General features: G+C 36.6%; 1 protein-coding gene across 3 annotated transcripts in view; it reads left to right on the top strand.

Annotated features, from left to right (window-relative positions):
- The window catches only part of pacsin3 (protein kinase C and casein kinase substrate in neurons 3), a 58710-nt gene that overhangs the window by 29690 nt on the left and 4847 nt on the right, over positions 1-24173 (top strand). For 2 of the 3 annotated variants that reach the window (XM_023290416.3, XM_023290415.3), the window contains 7 exons: positions 756-912; positions 1841-2076; positions 2922-3077; positions 6061-6236; positions 10436-10556; positions 17496-17638; positions 21047-21219. In XM_023290416.3, the coding sequence (XP_023146184.2) occupies positions 756-912; positions 1841-2076; positions 2922-3077; positions 6061-6236; positions 10436-10556; positions 17496-17638; positions 21047-21219 (1162 nt within the window). The remainder of the gene's footprint in view (positions 1-755; positions 913-1840; positions 2077-2921; positions 3078-6060; positions 6237-10435; positions 10557-17495; positions 17639-21046; positions 21220-24173) is intronic. The other variant, XM_035957325.2, reaches the window with a different exon arrangement.

The following is a 24173-nucleotide window of genomic DNA, read 5'->3' as shown; positions in this document are numbered from 1 at the left end:
TTTTAAACGTGTCCAAACATCCAAAAATGCCTCAAAACTGTCCAAAATGACTTACAACTAGTCTAAAATAACTTAAAACAGGTCCAACATAATATAAAAGTATTCAAAATGACTCAAATTTTGTCCAAAGTGACAAAAAAATGTCCAAACTGACTTGAATTGTCCAAAATAACTTGAGAACAATTTGAGTTTTTTTGTCATTTTGGACAATTTTAGGTTCAGTTTTGAACGTCAGCTCATCAGCTGTAGGAAGATGTTTCCCCTTGCTGGATGTATCTTCCAACAACTTGGTCCTTACAGTTTTTGAGCCTTGCTGCATTTATTTTATTGATCCAGTTTGTTTTATTTTGCTCTTGGTCTCTGTTGTCGTCTTTTCTCTGCTTTGTCCAAAAACTGCCTGCAGTTCAACCGAAAATCTCAGAATTTTTGTTACGCCACTGTTGATCACAGTTTCGGTTGTACCAAGGAGCACACATTTGTAGTTTTCCAGGATATGAATGAGACATTTCACTTCTTAGAAATCATTATGAAACATTACAATTTCAAGCTTAGAGTTGTTTTTCAGACTGAACCATAAATCACACGTGATACGTTTGGAAAATATGATGTTTCTTTACTGTTTCTGGCTCTTAGAAATGGTCTAAATATGGTGATTTATAGATTTTGTTTAGGGAAAACATGCCTTTCCAACCCGCTGACGGGGTTTTGTTGTTCAGAGGTCAGTGTTTCCTCGCTCATCGTGTGTTTGTTTGCAGCCGGGGAACTACAAAAGGACGGTGAAGCGGATCGACGACGGCCACCGGCTGTGCAACGAGCTGGTCAGCTGCTTCCAGGAGAGAGCCAAGATAGAAAAGAGCTACGCTTTACAGCTGAGCGACTGGGCCAAGAGGTGGAGGGGCGTCGTGGAGAAAGGTCCGCCTAAATCCTATCACAATAAAGAACCACATTTAATAAAATATGATAGAATCTAACAGGTCTTTATTGTCATTAGTGCAGAATAATGAAAGGTGTTCAGCAGCTCTTGGAATTACCAACATCAACAACAAAACACAAAGACTTTATGAAAAATACGTTCAAAGCAGAGATCCCAGTGGAATAAAGCATTAATAATATACTGTAGTATGAGCTTTTAAGATGAGATAAGATAAAATTTTATTAATCCTGATGGAAACTCTTGTGCCAGATGTTGCTCAGAAAAAAACAAATGACATAACAAAAGAAATGCAGCCTGAAAAGTAGTAAACAATAAGATTTAGATTCAATCTATGACTGAAATATAATAAGTGACCTCAGAAAAAGCTGGAATAGAACAATAAATAGTAGTACTGGCAGTTATACTGAAGTAATTATTCTCTAATAAGGATGCAACTGAAATTATTTGAATTCGCTGTCTTTAAATTGCAAAAAAGTAGAGAAGAAATTCTTTTTGTTTTATCTTCTGATGTGTTTTTTTTAAGTCTGAGAGTCTACAACTCAAATAAATACACCAAAAAACTGTAAATTCTCACATTTGAGAAACTATAAATAGTAAATGTTTGGCATTTTTGCTTAAAATTGAATGACAGTATGACTCAGTATGACTCAGTTTCAGATTCACTTCCTGTAGATCAATTAATCAATTAAGTGGTTCATTATTTTAGCTTTACTCTGCAGACTAGTCATTTATTCCAATTTTATTGATATTTCTACATTTCAATTCCTTTATACACTGCATATGATGACAGTAAAACTTTTTTCAAGGAGAAGCTTTGCAGCACTGATTTGTCACAAGTTTAACGGTGATGATTAGTTAATTTTTTCAGTTTTATTCTGACCTGGATGGTTTAAATCTGTCCTTCAGGGCCTCAGTACGGGACTCTGGAGAAAGCCTGGCACGCCTTCATGCAGGCGGCCGATCGGCTCAGCGAGCTTCACCTGGAGCTCCGTGAGCGTCTGGCGGGAGAAGACAGCGAGAAGGTTCGCGGCTGGCAGAAAGACGCCTTCCACAAGCAGATGATGGGAGGATTCAGGGAGACGAAGGACGCAGACGACGGCTTCCGTAAAGCTCAGAAACCCTGGGTCCGAAAGCTGAAGGAGGTGAGGGACGGCGGGCGGATTCTGGTGTCCAGATTTAACCCAAATGTTCCTGATTTGAAATAAATGTTCACAGCATGTTGGAAGGATAATAGGATGGGAAAGTTTAGTAATAGTGCAACCAGTAATACTACTAATAAGTGTAATTTATGTATTAAAAATTTCTGTCTAGCTTTGAGGTCAGCTGGCAAAAAAATCTTTCACCACCTGCAGAACAGATGGACAGTTGAGCTTCACCACATTCTGCCTGATAATTCAGTGAAGATGATTCTGTAGAGCTTGAATAAACCCAGTTACAGGTGTAGTGTCGTCTGTATTTCAGTGAGTTTTTATGTTAAATCCTGACTAAAAAGCCTTACGAAGCCAGAAATATAAATATATTGCAAAATGTTTTGATGAAACTGTCAATCACTCACTGAAAGTGACGCCTAACAGGAAGTGTCGACCATATTTGGAAAACATTCCCATGTGACAACACAAGGTGCAACAGGTGTAATAACAGCTGTAACTAAAGACATAAATACACAAGCAAGCAGGAAAAAATACTTCTTTTACTCTTCAGGTGTAGATATTTACAGATTCTGTAAATGTAACAGGAAGTAGATGAAGTTAAATGGAGCTGAGTAATCGGCCCCATTTGACAATAAGTTACGCCTAAAACTCATGAAAACTTTCTTTATTGTCAGATAATAACATGATTAGTCAAGACTTTTAAAGTTAATTATACTTGTTGAGTGAGTTATGTTTATATTATGAGACGATAAAGGTAACGATGAGGAAATGTTTCATAAAGTTGGGTAATGTTGTATTTGTTCCATATTAAAGTGTGTAACTGTGTGTGTGTGAAGGTGGAGTCCAGTAAGAAGAGCTACCATCAGGCCAGGAAGGAGGAGTGGACGGCCGTTACCAGGGAAACGCACGCCAAGGCCGACCCGTCCAAGTCGCAGGAGGAAGTCCGCAAATACACGAACCGGGCGGAGCGCTGCAACCAGGAGGCCGAGAAAGTACGAAACGCACACACACACATAATAACACACACACAATAACACACAACGTTGTTCCCTGTCTGGGTGTGTCGCTGAGTGCAGAAAAACATACCTGTGTGTGTTTTTACCTGAAACATGACCGGACTTGTTCTGCACAAACCCAACAGCAAAAAAAAAAAAAAAAAAAAACACTGGAGTTTCTGAGGCGGGAAAACGATGGAACAGACTCAGGATCGGTTTTCTTTTTTAATACACAGATCAAAACCAGGACATGAAACCCAGAAACATGACTCATTCACAAAATTCGAATGAAAAAAAATTACTTGAAAAAGCCTCTAAACTTTCCTGGATTGTCACAAGCAGCCCCATCTGCTTCATTAAGCTACAGCTAATTAAAACTGATCACATTGTGTTCTTCTATTCGCGAATCTACAAGAACAGTGTTGCATTTAGCTGCCGTCGGCTGTAACTTCCAGTAATTAAATTATATGTCAATGGGAGGATCAGCTGCACTGAGCAGGTTCAGGTGTGAAATTCTGCAGACAGGTGAATCTCCAAACCTCCAGTAAAGTAAATATCACCTCATCTGTTCCATTTTTACATATTCGGCATCAGCTGTTCAAAACCTCCAACTCACTGACTCACTTTTTACTTTGAATTTAACGCTATATTTCAGATAAAACTGCCCCCAGCTAAAAATTCTAATAGTCGACCAGTAATCATTAATTCAAGCTGGTAGTCGACCAGTATTTGCACATTTGCGATAATAATTTAGTTATCAAGAAATGTATTATTTTGGAGGCATCAGATTTTGATGCATCTGATAAAGAGCGTTTAAAGAGGTGCAGTGACGCCGACAAAAACAGTCGTGATTCTCAAACGGTTGGAGAAAAAACAGCAAAGAAACTGAACATTTTGTGAATAATCGTCATGCATTGGCAGCCGGCAAGCACATCATTATCAGTAATAGAAACAGGAAACGTCCCCATCAGGTTTTCTTTCCTCAAGCTGAGCATTTATGTAACTGTTTTACAAATCAAGCCAGAAACCTCAAAACCTGTTACTGAGTCTTCCTGTTACCACCTGAAGAACATCACTAGAATCAAGGGTTTCCTATCTAGAGAAGACGCAGAGAAACTTGTTCATGCATTTATTTTGAGAAGGTTAGATTATTGTAATGGTGTCTTTAAAGGTCTTAAAAAGAAACCGATCAAGCAGCTGCAGCCGGAGTCTTAAGTAACACCAGGAAACTGGACTGTATCACACCAGTCTTCAAATCATTACACTGACTTCCTGTTAGTCAAAGGATAGAGTTCAAACTCTTACTCCTGGTCTACAAAACACTGAATGGCCTTGGACCAAAATTCATCCTGGACTTATTAGCTCCATATGAAGCAGGTCATCAGAGACAGGTTTACTGTGAGTTCCCAGAACCAGAACCAAGACTAGTGAAGCAGCATTCAGCTATTATGCTCCTTACATGTGGAACAAACTTCCTGAACACCTGAGTTTGCTCAAACTGTCGGTTCTTTTAAATCAGGCCTAAAAACCAGATTGTTTACTGCAGCTTCCTCTTAGATGCTCAATCTGTTTTCCTGACTTTTAATGCACTTTTATCTTATTTTCTACCTTTAAATCATTTTTATCATTAATTTCAAAGTTCTGTGGTATATTTCTTTGTCATTGTAAAGCACCTTGAATTTCCTTGCCTATGAATTGTGCTTGCCATGTCGTGAAAGCAGTCACATGATATCCGTCTGCTGCAAGGCTGTTGTCACACTTTAACTCACTAACTAAAGAGGAGCTCTGATTGGTAGACATTATATGTCACATGAGACTTTCTCATGGTGGCCTTTTACTAGCTAAACTCCCACAATGCCCTCTGGTGGCCAACACTGAACTGCCTGTAGTCTGATTTACAGCCTCCTCTCAGCTGCAATGCTATAAACAGTAAGAGGCTCCACCTAGTGGCTCCACCAGGTACTACAGCTGGTCTGCAAAACATTTACTGACATACAGCTCTGTCCTCTTCTGCCTTATCAGTTAATGTGTTTTTAATTAATTTAAATATTAATGGTTAACACTAAGGATAGATGGATTACCAGCCTGGCAGATTATTGTGGCTGATATTTGGCATTGTTTCAATTATCTGTATTTTTATTGGCCGATTATTGATAAATTAAATTCACTACTTCACTACTTCTGGTGCAGTCTCATCTCTGTGTCTGTCGTCTCTCTGTGGATTCAGAAATGTCTCTAAAGCAGCAAAAACTTACTTAGAAACAAACCAGGAAATTATCTTCTCTCACAGTGGCTAATGCTATGCTAACGGCTAGCAGCTAAGTTGCAAGGCATCCACAGATTAAACTGAAACAGAGTCTGGAAAACGATAATAAATAGAGCTTTAAGATATGAACTTTAGTGGAGAATAAAAGTGACAGAACAGTGGAAGATTAAGAAAAGAGACAAACTGATCAATGTCACATAGACAGAGCAGAGCATCCTAATTTAATCCCTCCTATTTATATTTTACATATTCAGTTATAGTCGCACTTATTAATGAAGAAGCCTCATTATGAATGACAGATTCTCTGCTATCACTTGATGTTAAAACATTACATTTAATACTTCCAAATAGCAGTTATTGGTCTTTCTTGATCAAAAACAACATATATTTTGCACAAAGAATTTATTTTTAACTATTTTTCTATTATTTAATTTAATTGAACTTAATTTTATTTGTTATTTCAGTTGTTTGAAGAGAACTCGCAAAATAAGAAACTCATTACTCAGGGTAACTGCATTTCTGCTGCTTATATGACATTAAAGTTCTCGAATCTTGAATCTATCTGTCGGTCCCTCGCAGTGTCTCAGCGTCCTGATGTTTGAACATTTCCTCCCTAACTGCCGACACAGAGCCACATTTACTCGTCTTCGTCGTTCTGTGAGCTGATGAGGGGTTTCGCGGTGTCTTTATTGTGTTTTCTGTGTGTGTGTTCAGGCGAAGGAGCGCTACCAGAAGGCCTTGGAGGAGCTGAACCGCTGCAACCCTCGATACATGGAGGACATGGAGCAGGTGTTCGACCTCACGCAGGAGGCCGAACGCAAGAGGCTGCGCTTCTTCAGAGACGTCCTGCTGGACATCCACACACACCTGGACCTGTCGTCCAAGGACAGGTAGGACGACACACACACACACACACACACACACACACACACACACACACACACACGTACGATTTATGATCCGTTATGACTCAGAGTGAAGGTATGCAGAAACCTGTCACGGCTCGATGTGTGTGTTTTTGGCCATGTGTGTGTACTCAGGAGTTAATAGAAAACTCTGCTGTTGTCTATTAACTATTGACCTCTGATTTTATTTAAACAAGCTACTGTTGCCGTGGCAGCCACGACTGGTAAAGAGATCTTTGTCCAAATATCGACCACATTAACCTCTTTGAAAAACAACTTAACAGGCAATGAAGAGATTTTAACTTTATATTAACCTAAAGGTATTTTTTTTACCTTAAATTTGTACTTTGGTGTCAGATGGTCTCTAAAGTCGCAGTCAGTAGTTGAATTAAACGACTCAGGGAGGTGAGTTTGTGTGTTCAGGTTCCTCGCCCTGCTAATAACAGACCACCTGCCTGTCCTCCTACAGCCACTTTGCTTTAAGTCCAGACTCAGACTGCAGCTCATGAAGTCTGTCATTTACCTGAAGTTAATTACCACAGCCTGTCCTTCAAACTCAGCACCTCCATGTGGGCCGTGGCCAGAGGTTACAAGTGTTTTTTAAGTCTTTTAAGGGGATTTTTCATCCCCAAAAAGTTTGAAATTTTGTAATTTTAATAATTGTTAGACACTCCAAGAGTTAGTAAAGTAGCTTAGTAAGTAAAAAAGGCAAAAACTGAAGAAAACACTGCAAATTTATACAGTAGAACTGTCTTCCTGATGAATAGTCTGATGAAATATCAAATAATTTTTTATGTTTCAGAATTTCAGGACAAGAAGAGCTGCAAATACAAACTGTAAATGTCTTTTAAAACTTTTGTAATAAGTGTATGTGCTATAAATGAAACCTGTATTTAAACTATTGAGATGGAGGCCTCATTTTTCCACCAAGGAACGCGGCGGAGTTATGTGACGATCAGCGTAAGTTTGTCCGTCTGTCTGTTAGCAACATTTCTCAAAATCGGAATAAAGGATTTGGATGAAAATTTTCAGGGAAGGTCAGAAATGACTCAAGGACCAAGTGAGTAGATTTTGGCAGAGATGTGGCTTATAGTCTGGATCCACAGATTTGTTATAGATTTCTGTATCATTGCGAGATAGCAGCATGGCGTCACTGTAACCATGACAACAAGTGAACACTACATCAGCTGCCTGCTGATGATCACATGATTGTGATCCTACTACAAATCAACCAATGTGGACTTATCAGTCGGAAATCATGCAACGACTGAGCAGCCTTGGCAGAGTACTGCACTCTCTAGGTGCTTTTCTTGTTAAGTCTAAAGTGAGTTTCGTCGTCAAAAACTTTGAGATTTTGCCATATTACAAATTGTTAGACACCCCAAGAGTTCCCATTAAGTTGTTTTTCACGAAAACATGGTAAAAACTAAAGAAAACATGAAATTCATGCAAGTTTACACAGTCAAGCTGTTTTCCTGATGAATATTCTGGCTTTATATTTGGACGAGCATCGGATTAGAATTTATGTGTCAGAATTTCAGCACAAAAAAAGCTGCAAATATAAACTGTAAATGTCTTTTAAACTTTTGTATTAATTACATGTGTTATAAAACCTGTATTTAAACTATTGAGGTGGAGACCTCATTTATAATGTGGAAAAGATACAAATAAACAGAAGATAAAGGCTTAAAAATAAGAAACTTAGATTAAAAACTGCTGTTCGACAGAAGTATTAAAATGCAACATAATAGAATAATAAATAAATTAGGAAAAATGGTTTATTTAAGATTTTAAACTAATCAGCAAAAACAAGAGCAGCTGAAAATAAGATGAAATTATAAAATAGCTCTAATCTGTATTGCTAGATTTTTATGGTGAGATACATGTAATAATATTTCCATCTTTTTTTCTTGATATAAAGGGTGATATAAAATAATCTACAAGTATTATCATAGAAAGTTATGGTAAGTCTGGATAGCTCAGACTGTTCCTAATAAAACAAGATACTTTCATGAATAATTCTTATAATGACCAGAATAAAAGCTTAAAGTGAAAAACTCTGGTCTTTTTTTCATATTTGATGTGTTTGTTGAGTTTTACTCCCTTTGCAGTAATATTTACTGCTCAAATTACCTCCTGAATTATCTTTTCCTCCTGTCCTAGTAAATAAATCCTGTAAGAGCATCAACTAGATATTTTAAAGTGGATCTCTTAGTGTTTTCTTTCCTTGTACTGTGTTTCTTACGAGCAACGTTTGTTTGACAAAAGAAGCAAAACATATTTTCTGAAAAATTTAAATCCAATCTGGAATAATGAATTAATTTACACTTTATCCTCTAACTGCCCGCGTGTTGTTAATTCTGTCTGAATGTGGCTTCAGACAATATTTAACCATCTAACTTAGTTTAAAATGTTTGTTCAGTACATAAAGTTCCTCTCTACTCACCGCCGGGTTTGTTTATTTCAGTGTTTAGTAGAAAAGGGTCTCTCATTCTGCAGCTCCTGGATGGCTGGATGTCGACGAATAGATGCAGGTTTTTCCTTCATATCATCAGAGTGTAAACAAACCAACTAGAAAATATGCAGCACACAATAGTCTTATCTTGAATTCCATCTTCAAATGGAGGTTTCAGGATTTTAAAGGCCAAACCCTCAAAACAAACAGGTGCGATCAGGAAGCTGCTGCAGGAAATCCAGACTTCTGTTTGCAGCTTATTTTGTTGTGCCTACATGACCAGAAAATCAATGAATGCAGCTTTAAATTCACAACACATGTGATCAGTCATGAGATAAACTGACTGCTGATCTTAAGGAAAATTCTGGTAAAAAATAAAAACTAACTAGAACAGTCAGTTCTCGGCAAAATTGCAAGTATGACTGCTGAAAGTTGCTAGTTACAGTTACTAGCAGTTACTAGACCTTGTACAGTTCGGTACAGATTGAGGATTAACCTGGTATCAAAGTATTAACCTCAAACTAAACTATAATCTCATACTTGTGCAACGTAAAATTACTTTGAAAATATTGAAAAAAGGCTTTCTAATTTCAGATTTACCCAAAATGAAGCCAAATAATTTTATCTGCATGGACTGTTTTCTATTTTAGACATCAGTGTTCTAGTTGATCATCTTCGTTTAATCATAGAAAACCAGAATTATGACACCACAGCCACCACAGTATATAAAATATACATAGTATAGGTAAAATATTGATTGTTGCTGTTTAAAGTCTGACAGTTCATCAGAAGAACTGCATGTTAGCTTATTGACTTTCAGGGTTTTTCACAGATTTTAGGGACAAAATATGTTTATGAACTTTAATGTTTAAAGAAACAGAGCTCTGTTTTCACTTCATGTTGTGCTGCCTTCATGCTAATTTAGAAATCTGCATTAAAATAAGACTTAAATAATTTTCACCTGAATTCAGTGCAACTCCAAGAGGTACATTCATTTTAAGTTAAACCAAACACTTAAGCTTATGTATAGGCTAGACTTTTCATACAAACAAAAATGCAAAACAAAATGCTTTACTGAAATAAAAAAATGCAATAAAACAGTGCAAACAACCCCACAGTCAAGTTATTAATAAAGGACTCTAAAACACAGTGAAATGCTTTTCTGTATAAGGCATGCAATGAGGATAGATAAATAAAACAAATAAAATAAATGAAGCAAAATATCTATTATTAAAATAGAGATAGAGATATAAAATTATTAAATAATATCTATATATACATATAAACAGAATGAGAAATGATGAAAATAAAGTACCAAACTGTACATTAAATAGACTAAAATATGTAAATAGAGCAATCGATCGGAAAATCGATAAAAAGCCTGAATAAAAAGGTCGGTATTGAGTTTGCTTTTAAAAATATCAACACTGTCTGCTGACCTCAGATCTTCCAGTAGGTTGTTCCAGAAAAGCTTCTAGTCTCCACTCAGTATTTCAGACAGATGTGACCAAAAACTATTTTAAAAAGAGTAAAATACGATGTTCTAATGTAAAATTTACCCAAGATGCAATCAAGTGACTTTATTTACTGACTGTTTTCTCAATATCTCAATCTAGCATCTTCATTTAACCATCAAAAGCCAGAATTCTGATTATTTTTCATTAACTGCATGGACACTAAATCAGATGAGGTTGCAGATGTGATGACCGACGGTGTGTTTGTCCTCCAGCTTCTCAGATCTGCACAGAGATTTGGGTCAAACCATCCGAGCCGCCAACGACACCGAGGACCTGCGATGGTGGAGGAACACCCACGGACCGGGCATGAGCATGAACTGGCCCCAGTTCGAGGTGAGAAAACACAAAACACACTCTGTTCGCTGCATCTCACTTCACACCGCTGCATTCATTCATTGTGTTTCTTGGAACGTCTTGATGAATCGGGGCGTGTCAGTGTGATTCCTCATGTTGTGGGGACGTTAATCAGTTTGCTGCCACTTTGAGGGGATTCGACTTCCTTCTGGAAACAAAGATAAACTCCTCATAATGTTGATCATTAAAGTTTAGTGTGAAGGTTTGGTTTGAGGTTTGGGAAACCGGTATTTATGAGTCTGTAAATCTGCAGGAGATGAGTGTAAGTCGCTGCAGAGTCCTCAGAAGGGACGGAAAATGGACTCGGTGTGTGTTTCAGAGCCGAATACTAAACAGGTTTCCAGTGAAAGACTTGTTTTGTGACCGAGAGCAGCGAGTGGGGTCAGGAATGTACAACACAGAAAAACACAAAAAAACACACACACAGACGCACAAAAACACACACAGACACACTCTCAGACACACAAAAACACACACAGTAACACAAAAACACACACAGACACACTCTCAGACACACAAAAACACACACAGTAACACAAAAACACACACAGACACACTCTCAGACACACAAAACAACACACAGTAACACAAAAACTGTTGCTCTATATTAGTTAAAGTTGCTCTATAATAGTCAAAGTTGCTCCAAATGAGTTAACATTGCTCTATGTTAATAAAAGTTGCATAAATATGACTTAAAGTTGCTCCATATATATTAAAGATGATATTATTAAAGTTGCTCTCTATTAAAATTACTCTATATTAGTTAAAGTTGCTCAAAAATGAGTTAAAGTTGCTCTAAATTAGTTAAAATTGATATTACTAGATAAAGTTGCTCTATAGTAATTAAAGTTGCTCTGCATTAGTTACAGTTATTATTAGTTAAAGTTGCTCTATATTATTTAAATTTGCCCAAAATGAGTTGAAGTAGCTCTATCTTAGTTAAAATTACATAAAAATTTGTTAAAATGGCTCTCTATTAATTAAAATTGCTCTAAATGAGTTAAAATTGATATTATTAGATAAAGTTGCTCTATATTAGTTAAAGTTGCTCTGTATTAGTTAAGGTTGTTCTGTATTATTTAAAGTTGATATTATTAGTTAAAATTGCTCTATATTATTTAAATTTTCCCAAAATGAGTTGAAGTAGCTCTATCTTAGTTAAAATTGCATAAAAATGTGTTAAAATGGCTCTCTATTAATTAAAGTTGCTCTATATTAGTTAGAATTGCTCTATATTAGCTAAAGTTGCTCATTCTGTAGATGTCCGTCCTTCACACTGAAGGAACATGGAGAACCTTCTAAAGCAGAACATGAGCTCTTTAGAACCAGTTTCCTGCTCTCAGGATGTGATGCTGTATCTGGTGTTAGATGTTGTGTTGCTGCTCCACACCCTCAGACCAGCCAGGAATCATTGTTTTCTGTCCGTGAAAAGATCCCCGTCCTCCACGTCATGTTTCTGCAGCTGCACACTGACCGACAAACCTCCAGACCAGACAAAAGAGTTGACAGGTGATACTCTGAGATGTAGAACTTCCTTTACTACTCGGTAAAGGAATGTTTACTTCAAGAGCACATCAAAACTCTTGAATCTGGAATCATGAAAATGCAGAAACTGGACCTCAAATAGATGTTAAATTTACAGTTTAAACTGAGGAGCTTCAGCAGAGACAGTTTTGACCTGTTGAGTTGTAGCAGCTGAAGATGGTTTAGTCTGAGAGATGATTGTTTAAACTCTGAAGCTGCGATTTTTCTTTTCCGTACGCAACATCTGCTGCTTGTCTGTCTGTCCTGGAAAAAGGATCCACCTCACTTCTTTCATTTTTATTTCTGTTTTAGGTTTTGTTTAAGAAGATTTTTCTGATTTATAGTGCAGGTAGAGGACGCAAGTTGGTTTGCAGACAAAACTGTGATTTACAATAAAGATTTAAAATTAATCAGGTGCAGAAAAAAGCCCAAAACCTCAGATTTTATGTGCACTAAAATGCAGATTCTGATATGCGACAACCAGCGATTCTTCACGGTTTAAAAATCTCGACTGAAGCAAATATTCAGCTGTTATTTTAGCTTTAATTATGTGGTGTGAAAACCAGAGATTCTCTTCGTATCAGCGACAGCAGACTAAATATTACCACCTCTCTGGCTGCTCTCATGTTGTCAGAAGACTGGAATTTATAACTTTAACTTCAAAATGTTGACATTAGATACAACTAGGACAAAAATGCCACAACATTCAGGGCATAAAATTTTTGTTTCATACTGAAAACATAACATAACGAGGTGAAAATGTGACTAAAGGTGCAATTTACATGTAAAAGTAAAGTAAAAACCAGAGTAGAGCAGCTTTTCTTCACTCTGCTGCTCTGTAACAGTCCCTAGATATTGGTTTAGTTGTGTTCTTTGAATTTTTGTGGTCATTTTCCTCAAATCTGAAATATTACCAAACAACATTCCTGCTATTTATCCACTAAAACAGTCGCTGGGGCTTTTTACTCGCCATTTTTCTAAACGCAAAACAAAGTATCACTCAGGAAATGCTGGAAAATGATGACTGAAACTACTTTAAATACTTAGAATCAAAATTTTGTATTGAAATATTTATATTTTTATATAATTTAAAAACTCTCCAATAAGATTTTGATTATATAAAATAAATAAAGCAATATGTAATATGTATATAGGTGTAGCCAGAGCTTTAATATACATATATTATGATTAAAAATTATCCTTGTTGAATGATTAATTACCACATTCTTCATTTAAACTGCATTTTTTAATATTTTGATCATGTAACCTGAGAGGAGGTGTTGTTACTGAAATTCTCAATGGTACAAACCTGCTTTGTTTCTTAATATAAAAAGTTAAAATAAAGAAATATACAACCTGTTTTTATTTGAGCCAACCATTAGTCAAGTCAGTGGCGTTTCAGGTTTAGTTTATTTATACTTTATGAAATTTATTTGCACATAATAGAATCGACTGTAGGAATTAGAAAAAGTACATATTCAAAAAATCATAGAAAATGGCTTGTGAAGATGCTTCTCCCATGCAAATACCTATAATTAATAGATGAAAATATTTATTTATAATAATTTAATAAGTTTTAAATGTCAGCTGCAATGTAAAATTAATACAAATGTTCAATTAACATGCAAGTTTATATTTACAAGTTGAGATATATTACAATGAAATCCATAAATCGTGTTAAATCTTTGCTAATTAGAGTCTTTCTCTGAGGTTTTTTAATAACATCATGTGTTTGTAGACTGTAAGTATAGAATAATAAAGTGTGTTTCAGCTCAGTTTTCCTGTGATGTTTTAAGCTGTAATTCTTCAGGCTGCTCTGTTAAAAACACACATGAACACTGATCTGTGTGTTCTAGTAAACTGTGTTATTGCAAAGAAAGATGCTCAGTTACTTTAATCTCTGCTTTCAGGAATTCTAAGCTGATTTGTGAAACATGTTTCTGAAGGAGTTCAGAGTTTCTCATGAAATCACACCTAGTTGGATACAAAACTGAACTGCCAGCGTTTAGAAACTGTAAACATTTAAAGAAGAAAGATATAAAACGCTATAATGCACCAAATATCTTCTGTAAAAACGCACTTTATATTATTGCAGCTGTTCTACTGTATTTTCATTTTTTTTTATATTTATGCAGCAGTTTCCACTTACGAGAACCTACAGGAGGAGTTTTAATGTTTGAAAAATATAGAGTTTAGTGTTTCACAAACGGTGGTGGAAAGTATTTAAGTACTGCACATATTTAAACTTTAAATCCACTGCATTTATTTTTTACACTGTTTAGTCACTTTTCAGATGCCTGAGTTGTTAACAGCTCCAACAAATGTGGATTTTTCCCTCTAAACTTCTCTCATAGTTTAATTTTAATCATATCATTCAATATCTCAGCACAAATTAAAGATTAGAGGCAAACTGAAGACAGATTTGTGTTTCAGAACTCTGTTTTTTCACTCTATTATTGTCTTTTAAACCAGCTGAAATATAATTAATTTACAGATATTGTGTTAACAGCTCTTCCAAGCAGTGATTTTTCCCTCTAAAGTTCCCGTGTGGTTTAATTTCAATCAAATGATTTAATCTCTCAGCAAAAACAAAGATTAGAGACAAACTGAAAACAGATTTGTTTTTCAGAAGTTTGTTTTTTCTTCTTTTTGGTCACATTAATCAAGATTTCTCTTCTGTCTCTGAATATAAAGCTGAATATAAAACAGTTTAAAGAACAGTAAGAAGCTGCCGACACACTGATGACTCACTATTAATCTACTAGTTATGCCATATATACAATAATATGTCAGTCAGAGACTATCCATCCATCCATCCATTATCTATACACCGCTTACTCCTCACTAGGGTCGCGGGGGGGGCTGGAGTCTATCCCAGCTGACTCAGGTGAAGGCAGGGGACACCCTAGACAGGTCACCAGTCTGTCACAGGGCTACATACAGAGACAAACAATCACTCTCACATTCACACCTACGGGCAAGTTAGAGTGATCAATTAACCTCAGCATATTTTTGGACTGTGGGAGGAAGCCGGAGTACCCGGAGAAAACCCACGCATGCACAGGGAGAACATGCAAACTCCATGCAGAAAGATCCCGGGAAAGCCGGGACGCGAACCAGGGACCTTCTTGCTGCAAGGCGAAAGTGCTAACCACTACACCACTGTGCAGCCCCAGTCAGAGACTAAACCTGGACTTTTGCTTCAGTATTTTAACTACAAGTAAAGGATTTGAATACTTTAATTTTTACACTGAAAGCTAAATTGAGGCTTTAAAGTGCAGCTGAACTGCAGTAATGTTAACAACTTAAAGGACGATTCTGCTGTTTTTTGTTGTTGGCTTAAGAGTATAAAACTGCACAAATGCATGAGATTTTCTTCATATTTGAGGATTTTTTTTTTGCCGTGAAGAAGTAACATAACAATTCTTTAGTGTAGTAAACGTTGAGGATAAACATTTATTTACTGCAGCTTCCTCAGTTCTTCTGACTTTTAGAGACTCTGGCGGAAAGAATCCGTCTCCTCTGTCCTCTGAGGAATCTCCTGACATTCCCACAGACACGCAAACAGAGAGGCTTTGTCCACACACACACACACACACACACACACACACACACACACACACACACACACACACACGCTTGCATTTTACTACTTGTGAGGACTTCTTTCTGTCCGCTACGTTCATTCATAACAATCCTGCTACAAAATCTGACTCCTAAAGAGCGAGGAGGAGCTGTGATTATTCAGCGTTTCTTTCTACACCTGTGAGGACATGAGCTGCAGATATAAACTGTAAATACTAAGAAGTGTATCTGCAGACACCTGAACCCTGTTATTATATTATGAGTGTTTGTGTCTTGTCTGGGTGTGACCTGAAAATGATTTATAATTTAGGAAAAAGAGTGTCTGTTGCTCAGATTTAACTTACAGTAAGGTGGTGTTAGGTTTGGTTTAAGGTGTGCTTTAAAAAATACCTAAAATGCCAGAATGTTCTACTACATCTGATCTGGTTTTGTAGTATTTAAGGCAGCATGTTTATTCTCACATTCTGCACAGTTGCATCACATACTGTTGTGAACAAATGGTAGAGTATGTATAGTTTAGTTATAGGAGTCATTGGAAACTAAAGGCTGCTGTGATACACATGGGCTTTAAAAGTGTACGTAAACATTTTTTCACGACTGTATATCACAGTGTCCTGTGCAAGTATAAATAACTTTAGCTGCAGACATCGTACAGACGGATGGCAGTTTATTTCACATTACTGACTGCGACGGCCTAAGTTAAAGGTAAATATTGTGAGTTGTAAATACTCTCAGATGTACGTCGCTTTGGATTAAAACATCTGCTAAATGAAACTGTAGAATTGTAAAAGATAAGACAAGCCTTTATTAATCCCACAGTGGGGAAATTTGCATTGTACCAGCAGCAAAGATGGTGCAAACATTTAGGAAGTGTAGATCAAAGTAACCAAAATAAACCAAGATATACATCAGTACTAATTAAAGAAATGACATTATTGCACAGATTCTTTCATGAATGGAAATATTGACATAAATGTTGATATTGCACAGATTATCTATATTGCACAGACTTTGTCAGTAGAAAAATACCTGTGTAGTATATGTGCTAGTATACACTACCATTCAAAAGTTTGGAGTCTCTTAGAAATGTCCTTATTTTTGAAAGAATGGGCTTTTTTTCAATGAAGATCCAGAAATCCAATCTAGACATTATTAATGTGGTAAATGACTATTCTAGCTGGAAACAGCTGATTTTTAATGGAATATCTCCATAGGAGTACAGAGGAACATTTCCAGCAACCATCACTCCTGTGTTCTAATGCTACATTGTGTTAGCTAATGGTGTTGAAAGGCTCATTGATGATTAGAAAACCCTTGTGCAGTTATGTTAGCACATGAATAAAAGTGTGAGTTTTCATGGAAAACATGAAATTGTCTGGGTGACCCCAAACTTTTGAACGGTAGTGTATGTCTGAACGATAATATTGCACAGGGTATTTTAAAAGTCCAGAATATTCATCGTCAACATATGAACTTCAGGTATAAAGATTTAGTATGCTATTTGAAACACAGTTGTAGTCTTCAGGAAATGATAGAAGTCAGTGTATTATACTTCGACATGTTGGAAAATCGATCCATAAAATGTTATAAATCTTTGCTGTTGTAGATTGTAATGATCTATTGGCCAAGGTACGTTTAGTAGTGCAACCGTTTGATACTAAACCTTCGTCAAGTAAATAGCAGGTTCAAACTTTTGGATTTGTTGGTCCCTCTCCTGTCACCTGCCTCATGAAATAAACATGTGAAAACTTCCTTTGGGTCAGTCTGTAATGATGGAAGTGACTCTATGTTGGTGTGTTTGTGTTCCAGGAGTGGTCTCCGGAGGCGAGTCGCTCCATCAGCAGGAAGGAACGATCTGGACACTCTGAAGACAATGTGGTGACTCTGACCAACATCGTCTCCTCAGGTGGAGGCGACGCCCCGCCGAGTCCCATCACCGTGGACACCAACAGGTAGGAGGACACCTACAGAGGGGGTTATACTATGAAGCAAGTTTGATTTAGCCAGGTTTCCCTTGTGTTAGCCTGCTCAACAATACCTAAAACTGCAGTCAGATAGTGAGGATCATGATGGTGGTTATCAGCTTTCTTTGTTAAGTCAGAATATTTGCTTCAGATTTTACATTAAAGGGGTGTTTGATGCGTCGTGCGAGTCTTTTCCTGCGCAAAACAGGCAATCAGGTCTCAACCTACTGCAGTCAAGAGGAACAGATTGGATGGATGGATGGATGGATGGATGGATGGATGGATGGATGGATGGATGGATACAACGGATGGATGGATGAATAGATGGATAAATGGATGGATGGATGGATGGATGGATGAATAGATGGATAGATGGATGGATAATGGATGGATGGATGGATACAGCAGATGGAAGGATGGATAAATAGATGGATGGATAAATGGATGGATGATGGATGGATGGAGGATGATGGATGGATGGATGATAGATAGATGATACAACGGATCGATAGATGAAAGAGACAATGGAAAGATATGGATGGATGGATGGATGGATGGATGGATGGATGTCAGAACTCTGGCTGCAGCATTTTGTATCAGCTGGAGGTTTTTCAGAGAATCATTAGGACATCCTGATAATAAGGAATTACATTAGTCCAGCCTAGAAGTTATAAATACATAGACTAGTTTCTCAGCTTCACTCTGAGACAAGATGATTTTTACAATATTACGTTGATGACAGAAAGCTGTCCTATACACTTGTTTTATATGTAAGTCGAACAACATATCCTGATCAAAAATAACTCCAAGGTTTTTTTACAGTAGAGCTGGAGGCTGAGGCGATGCCATCCAGAGTAACTATCTGGTTAGATAGTGTGTTCCTGAGGTGTTTAGGGACAAATACAAAATCCTCAGTTTTGTCTGAATTTAGATGAAGAAAGTTAACGATCATCCAGGCCTTTATGTGCTTCAGACATGTCTGGAGTTTAAATAACTGATTGGTTTCATTTGACTTCATAGATGAATATAGCAGGGTGTCATCTGCATAACAATGGAAATTAATGTAATGCTTCCTTATAATATTGCCTAAGGAGAGCATGTACAAAGTTAATAATATTGGTCCTTTTTACATGTATATTTCTATAACTGCAGGAGTTATTCTTCTTGTGGGTTTTTTGGCATCTAACAAACATCTACCAAACATCTGGAGGTCTAACTTGTGTGCTAAATCTCATCTGGGTTTTGTCTGGATGCAGAAGCTTGAATGTGGTCCAAGTGAGTCTGCAGAAGATTTCTAGAGTTTTTCCACTTGAGGATAAAGAGCTCCTCCTTCCTCTGCACAAACACACAAACACAGATACACAACAAACACATGCACCGCTTACTTAGGAGGAGCGGCGGTGTGTTTGTTGTTTTTGTAAAGTTTTAAAGCAGCTCGTACCTGTAGGCTGTCCAGACTAAACATGACACTACAATTACATGTGTGTGTGTGCATCTGTACGTGTGTGTTCACGTGTGTGGCTGTGTGTGTGTGTGTGTGTGACAGAAATAGCAGCAGCATGTAGTTTACTTGTGTTGTTAGCTTGTAGTCACCCTGAGGAGTTAACATCCTGCACACAACACGCTGTAATTAGTAGCTAGAAAGCAGTGTGTGTGTCTGTTTATGTGTGTGTATACAAGTCTTACACATTTCATGAGGATATAAATCTGTTTACAGAGTCACGTTGTGGAGATCTGCCTCTGTTTTCAGGATAGAAATCAAGTCCTAGTAATGTGAAATATTCAATTTACGGGGAAAGACTTGGAGTTAGCCTACAGGAAATGAATGTGAGTCAGTCCTCAGAAGTTATGAAAACATGAAAACGCGACTCTGGTGGAAGACGGGGCTGATTTCAGGTTTTCTATCTGTGATTGTGTCTTTGGCCTGAAGCTCTGACATTCTCACGCTGTCTGTTCTCGGCTGGATGTCGTGATGACGGCAGCTTTGGTCTCCAGGAGACGCAGCTGCAGAATTTATTTACGACACCTCGGCTGGAGAACACGTGATGCTCAGTAACCCGGAGAGGAGCTGAGAAACCATCCTGGGAATGTTCAACCCAGAGCAGTTTCTGCGTGTTTTTGGCCCATTTTTGCTGACTGTGGGCTCATTTTTCACTACAATATAAAGTCAAACACCTCAATAGAAACAGCACAACCATCACTAGAAGGAGAGAGAACAGAAAAATAACTGCTGTGTGGTAAAATCTAGTTATAATGTCACTGATTACAAAAAATGGAAAAAATTACATTTCTTTATTATTAAAAACCTGGAATCAACATGTACAGCATTATTCCAAGTACCTGCAGGTGTTACCAAGACTGAATAATGTCTCTACATACTACAGATACTTTATTTTGACTGTTTTTGTTTTCATATTTGCATTTATCTGCAGTTCTGCCTAAAAGTTCCTGAATTTTTGTCACATGACCTGGTCGCTGCTGAGTCACTACAGGCTTCTTGTTTCTGCCAAGAAGCAAAGAATTTTAGTTTTTTCCTGATTTTGGTTGGAACAAATGGTTTTGTTTTCACAAATCTTTAATGAGACATGAAATATATAATATAATGAAATATCTCAAATTTAGGCTAGGTTTCCTGACTGAAAGGCATGTCAGAGTTCTATTTCATGTTTAGAGCTTCTGGTGTCATTTTGTTGATTTTTGCAATTTCAAAAAGTAATAATAAGGATTTCCTTCAAGACGACATGCCTTTGAAAAAGCACCAGCAGGTTTCAGTGGCTTAAGTCACAGAAAAAATATGAATTTCTTGCATTAAATCACTTCGAATCAATATGTACAACAGTGTTTTTCCGGTTTTGTCCCAGTGTAATCAATACTGGGGAGAAAAAATGGCTCTACATACCATAGATATTTTTACACAACCTGCAGTTCAGCCTAAAAGTTTCAGAATTTTTGTCATGTGAGTGCTGGTTGCAGCTGAGTCACTAATGGCTTCACGGTTGTGGCGAGGAGCCCAGAATTTTTTAGTTTTTTCCAAAATCTAGGTACTGCAATTGATTTATTTTGGACTAATTTATAGAATGATAAGAATGAAATATGATTTTACGCTTCGATTAGACGGAACAGCGTTTCACAGATGAGTAGTTCAAGGACCATCAGAAAGTTGAAAACCTTAGGATTCTTTCTCTTTCTTGGTGATTTTTTTTTCCTTTTTTTAAAGATACGATTCATTTCCAGCCCACTGGCAGGTTTTTGGAGAACATTTAGTCTGATGGAATGTTGATGGGATTTTCTGCTTCTGGAAAAGCAGCAACAGGTTGCATCCCCAGTATTTGGTTGATCGTTTGGACTGTGTTTGTCTCCGTCAGACGTTCACCTCCTTCCTCTCTTTCCTGGCAGGGTGAAAGATTATTCCTCGGACTGGTCGGACGACGAGAGTCCTAAGAAGGCTCTGGCTGTGAACGGCGTGGGGGAGGCCGAGGACGAGGAGGAGCAGCAGGTAGAAGGGGTTCGAGTCCGAGCGCTGTACGATTACACAGGACAGGAGGCCGATGAGCTGAGCTTTAAAGCAGGTATTAACACTTTACTAATGCTTCTGTAGAGCATAGAGGCATCACGGGGGGGGTTTGTGGTTTAATCCATCACTTTTATGTCACAAAATGTGCAAAAAAATGACATTTTCAGCTGCACTGAAGCCATCAAGAACAATCTAAAACAACACGTCAACACAATGACAGTTTATGTGCAGAGAGCTTTAATGTTTTAGGTTTTATCATCTCAAGATCACAGCTTAACTTCTTATATTTCAAACATCCGGCTGTTTTCTGTTTCAAATCAGTTGGAGCTGGTTCAGTTTTATAATTTCAGGAGCAGAGCACCTTTTAATTTGCAGTAAAATGTATTTTTTCTGACATTTTTTGTGTATTATGTCTGCAGCTTGATTGGATGCTTTTTGACTCTAATTGAAAATCATTTAAATGTGAATGTAGCTGATCATAAACTTGTATTTCGGTCAGAAAATGTATTTATAGTAAAATAATGACTTTATCTGCAACAGTAAAATGTGTAAATAAGCACAGCTGCATGGTGAATTCAGTTGTATTAAACTCAGTGGAGTTAAACAACATTTGTCTCTTTCTCACCAATTACAAATGAGAAATTAGTTTTGCTCCATAAATTAATGAAATGCACTGAAGTGGAGCTTTAATAATAAATATTAGCCTCTTGTTACTAAATACACACATTTCTAGACATTTACAAACTAATTTCATGTTTTAGAGACATGAATCTGTCCTTTAAAATTACACCTGCAGTGAATCGATAACAGTTTAGTTAATAAATATATAAATAAATAAACTATCACAAGACATTTTACTCATAGTAAGAGCGTAATATCCCAGTTTAAGACTCAAAGTCTGTCCCACTGTTGTATAATCCTGTTAAAAATGCTGTTTATCTCAAGATACAGAATCACATGATAACCATAATTCATCATTAAAGATCATGTGAAAGCAGTTTAATAATAAGAGGATGATATTGAGATCAGTTCAAAGGCAAAAATTGCTCTGAAATACTGAATAACCCACTGTGTGTAAATATATTCAGCACATAAATTGGAATTCATATAAATAAATACAAGCAATAAGCATTTTTGTGAACCTGAACAGTGAGAAAAACAAGAGCAAACATTATAGATTCATCTGAAAATGACATTATATACATTTTACATAGTGCTTTATCACATTAAACTCATTTATTTAAAAGCAATTAGCCAAAAGATAATTTAAATAACTTTAATTATCAGTTAAATGAGGAAATTCAATCTGACACAAACTTTTATATCAACTTTGCAGCAAATTTGTAAATTTTTTTGTACGAAATGACAGTTTTCTTCAACATAAAACAACCGAAACATAAGAGCAAGAATAAAAAGTGAATATTTTAGTGTCTAAAACTGTCCAAAATATTGTTTTTCTTTTCAAGTTGTCTTTCCTACCTGTGATGCCTCATCTAACACATTTACACACTCATGTCAAACACTTGGTTTCAGACATGATCATTACATGCAGTGAGACTGTAATGTGACGTGTAAAATGTTGCAAAAAAAAACTTTACGTCTTTCTTGTTAGTCAGAACTGAGACCTTTTAGTTCGTTATGTTGCATAAATAAATCAATGTGAGTCACAGAAACATCTCAGCTTTAGTTAAAGTAATAAATAAGCTCAAAGGAACTTTACAGCTTCAGTAGATTAAAAAACAATCTGTGTTTGGCTCAACAACAGCAAAACAACCTGTGGAACCGCAGTAAATTTAACTTTTCTTCCTGTAAATAGAAGATTTCTATCATTCTCTAAAATTATTCTTATTGTTATTTGTAAATATACAAACCTGACATATTTCTGTGGCTCCAAATTAGATCATTAGAAAACGTTTTCTATGCATAAGTTGTCGGTAACACGAACACATCAGTTCATGATGTGTGACAGATGTTAAACAACTGGATGCCATCTGGAAATAAAAGCATAAGAAGCACAGCTGGAAATTAATTTCAAATGTTAACAGCTGCTCCGGAGATTTAATGCTTTTATTTTGATGAAACAATCTGCTTTTGACAGGCAAACAGCAAACTGAGCTTTATGTAATATTTAACCTGCTTCACTTGAAATAATCTGAACATGCTGCTGTTTTATCTCCTCCTGATCTACTGCATGTTCCGACATTATCACCTCTGCTTTATGTGATTATTGCTGAATAATCTGAGCTCATGTTGCAGGTAAGTCAAGGACAGTGATGTGATTAAAAAGAAACAAGAAGTAAATAAAGAATAAGATGAGAAATTTGGCTTTATCTGGGTCATTTTTATGAATTAATGCCGTTATTACACAGATTTCAGTTTTTCTGACATTTCTCTGTATGTGCTCTTCTGATGCTTGGATTATTTTTATATTTAAAGGTTCTGATGCATAAATCTGTTCACTTTGTTTCTGATCTTTGGTCATCGAACTGAAATGTGGGAAATTTTGAGGGAAAAAACACTATTTGGTGAAGCTGTTAACAACTCTGAGACATCTGTGAGACTATATACACTATAAAATAATGTTTTTTTAAAAAAAAAGAAATCTAGTAACAAGGGTGACCAGAAATAGTGGAATACTTTCAAGACTTTTCCAGCTTTTATTTAAACATTGTGTTCTAAATGCTAAAAACAAATCTGAGGCAGAAAGTTCATTAAGTTGTTTGCTGAAGATTTTGTAAACATTTGGTCGACTTTAAAGCAGGTTTAATCAGTTTCACATCAGTTATCTCAAAGTAGACAATGGTTGCTTAAAAAACAAGTGAAAGTTGATATGATTAGAGAAGAACTTGCATTTTTTTAAATAACTTGTCAGAAATGTAGAATTTATTGACTTATTTGGTGACATGAAGACATAAAAGCTTTGTGTTCTGGTTTGATAATAATGTTCTGTTCTGCTGGAAACAGTTTAAACTGCATCAAGGTTTTAGCATCGAGTTTTTAGCGTCGAGG

Source organism: Amphiprion ocellaris, chromosome 1 (assembly GCF_022539595.1).
Source record: "Amphiprion ocellaris isolate individual 3 ecotype Okinawa chromosome 1, ASM2253959v1, whole genome shotgun sequence".
Classification (NCBI taxonomy): domain Eukaryota; kingdom Metazoa; phylum Chordata; class Actinopteri; family Pomacentridae; genus Amphiprion; species Amphiprion ocellaris.
The sequence above is the reverse complement of the archived record's forward strand: the minus strand, read 5'-3'. Positions and strand labels throughout refer to the sequence as shown.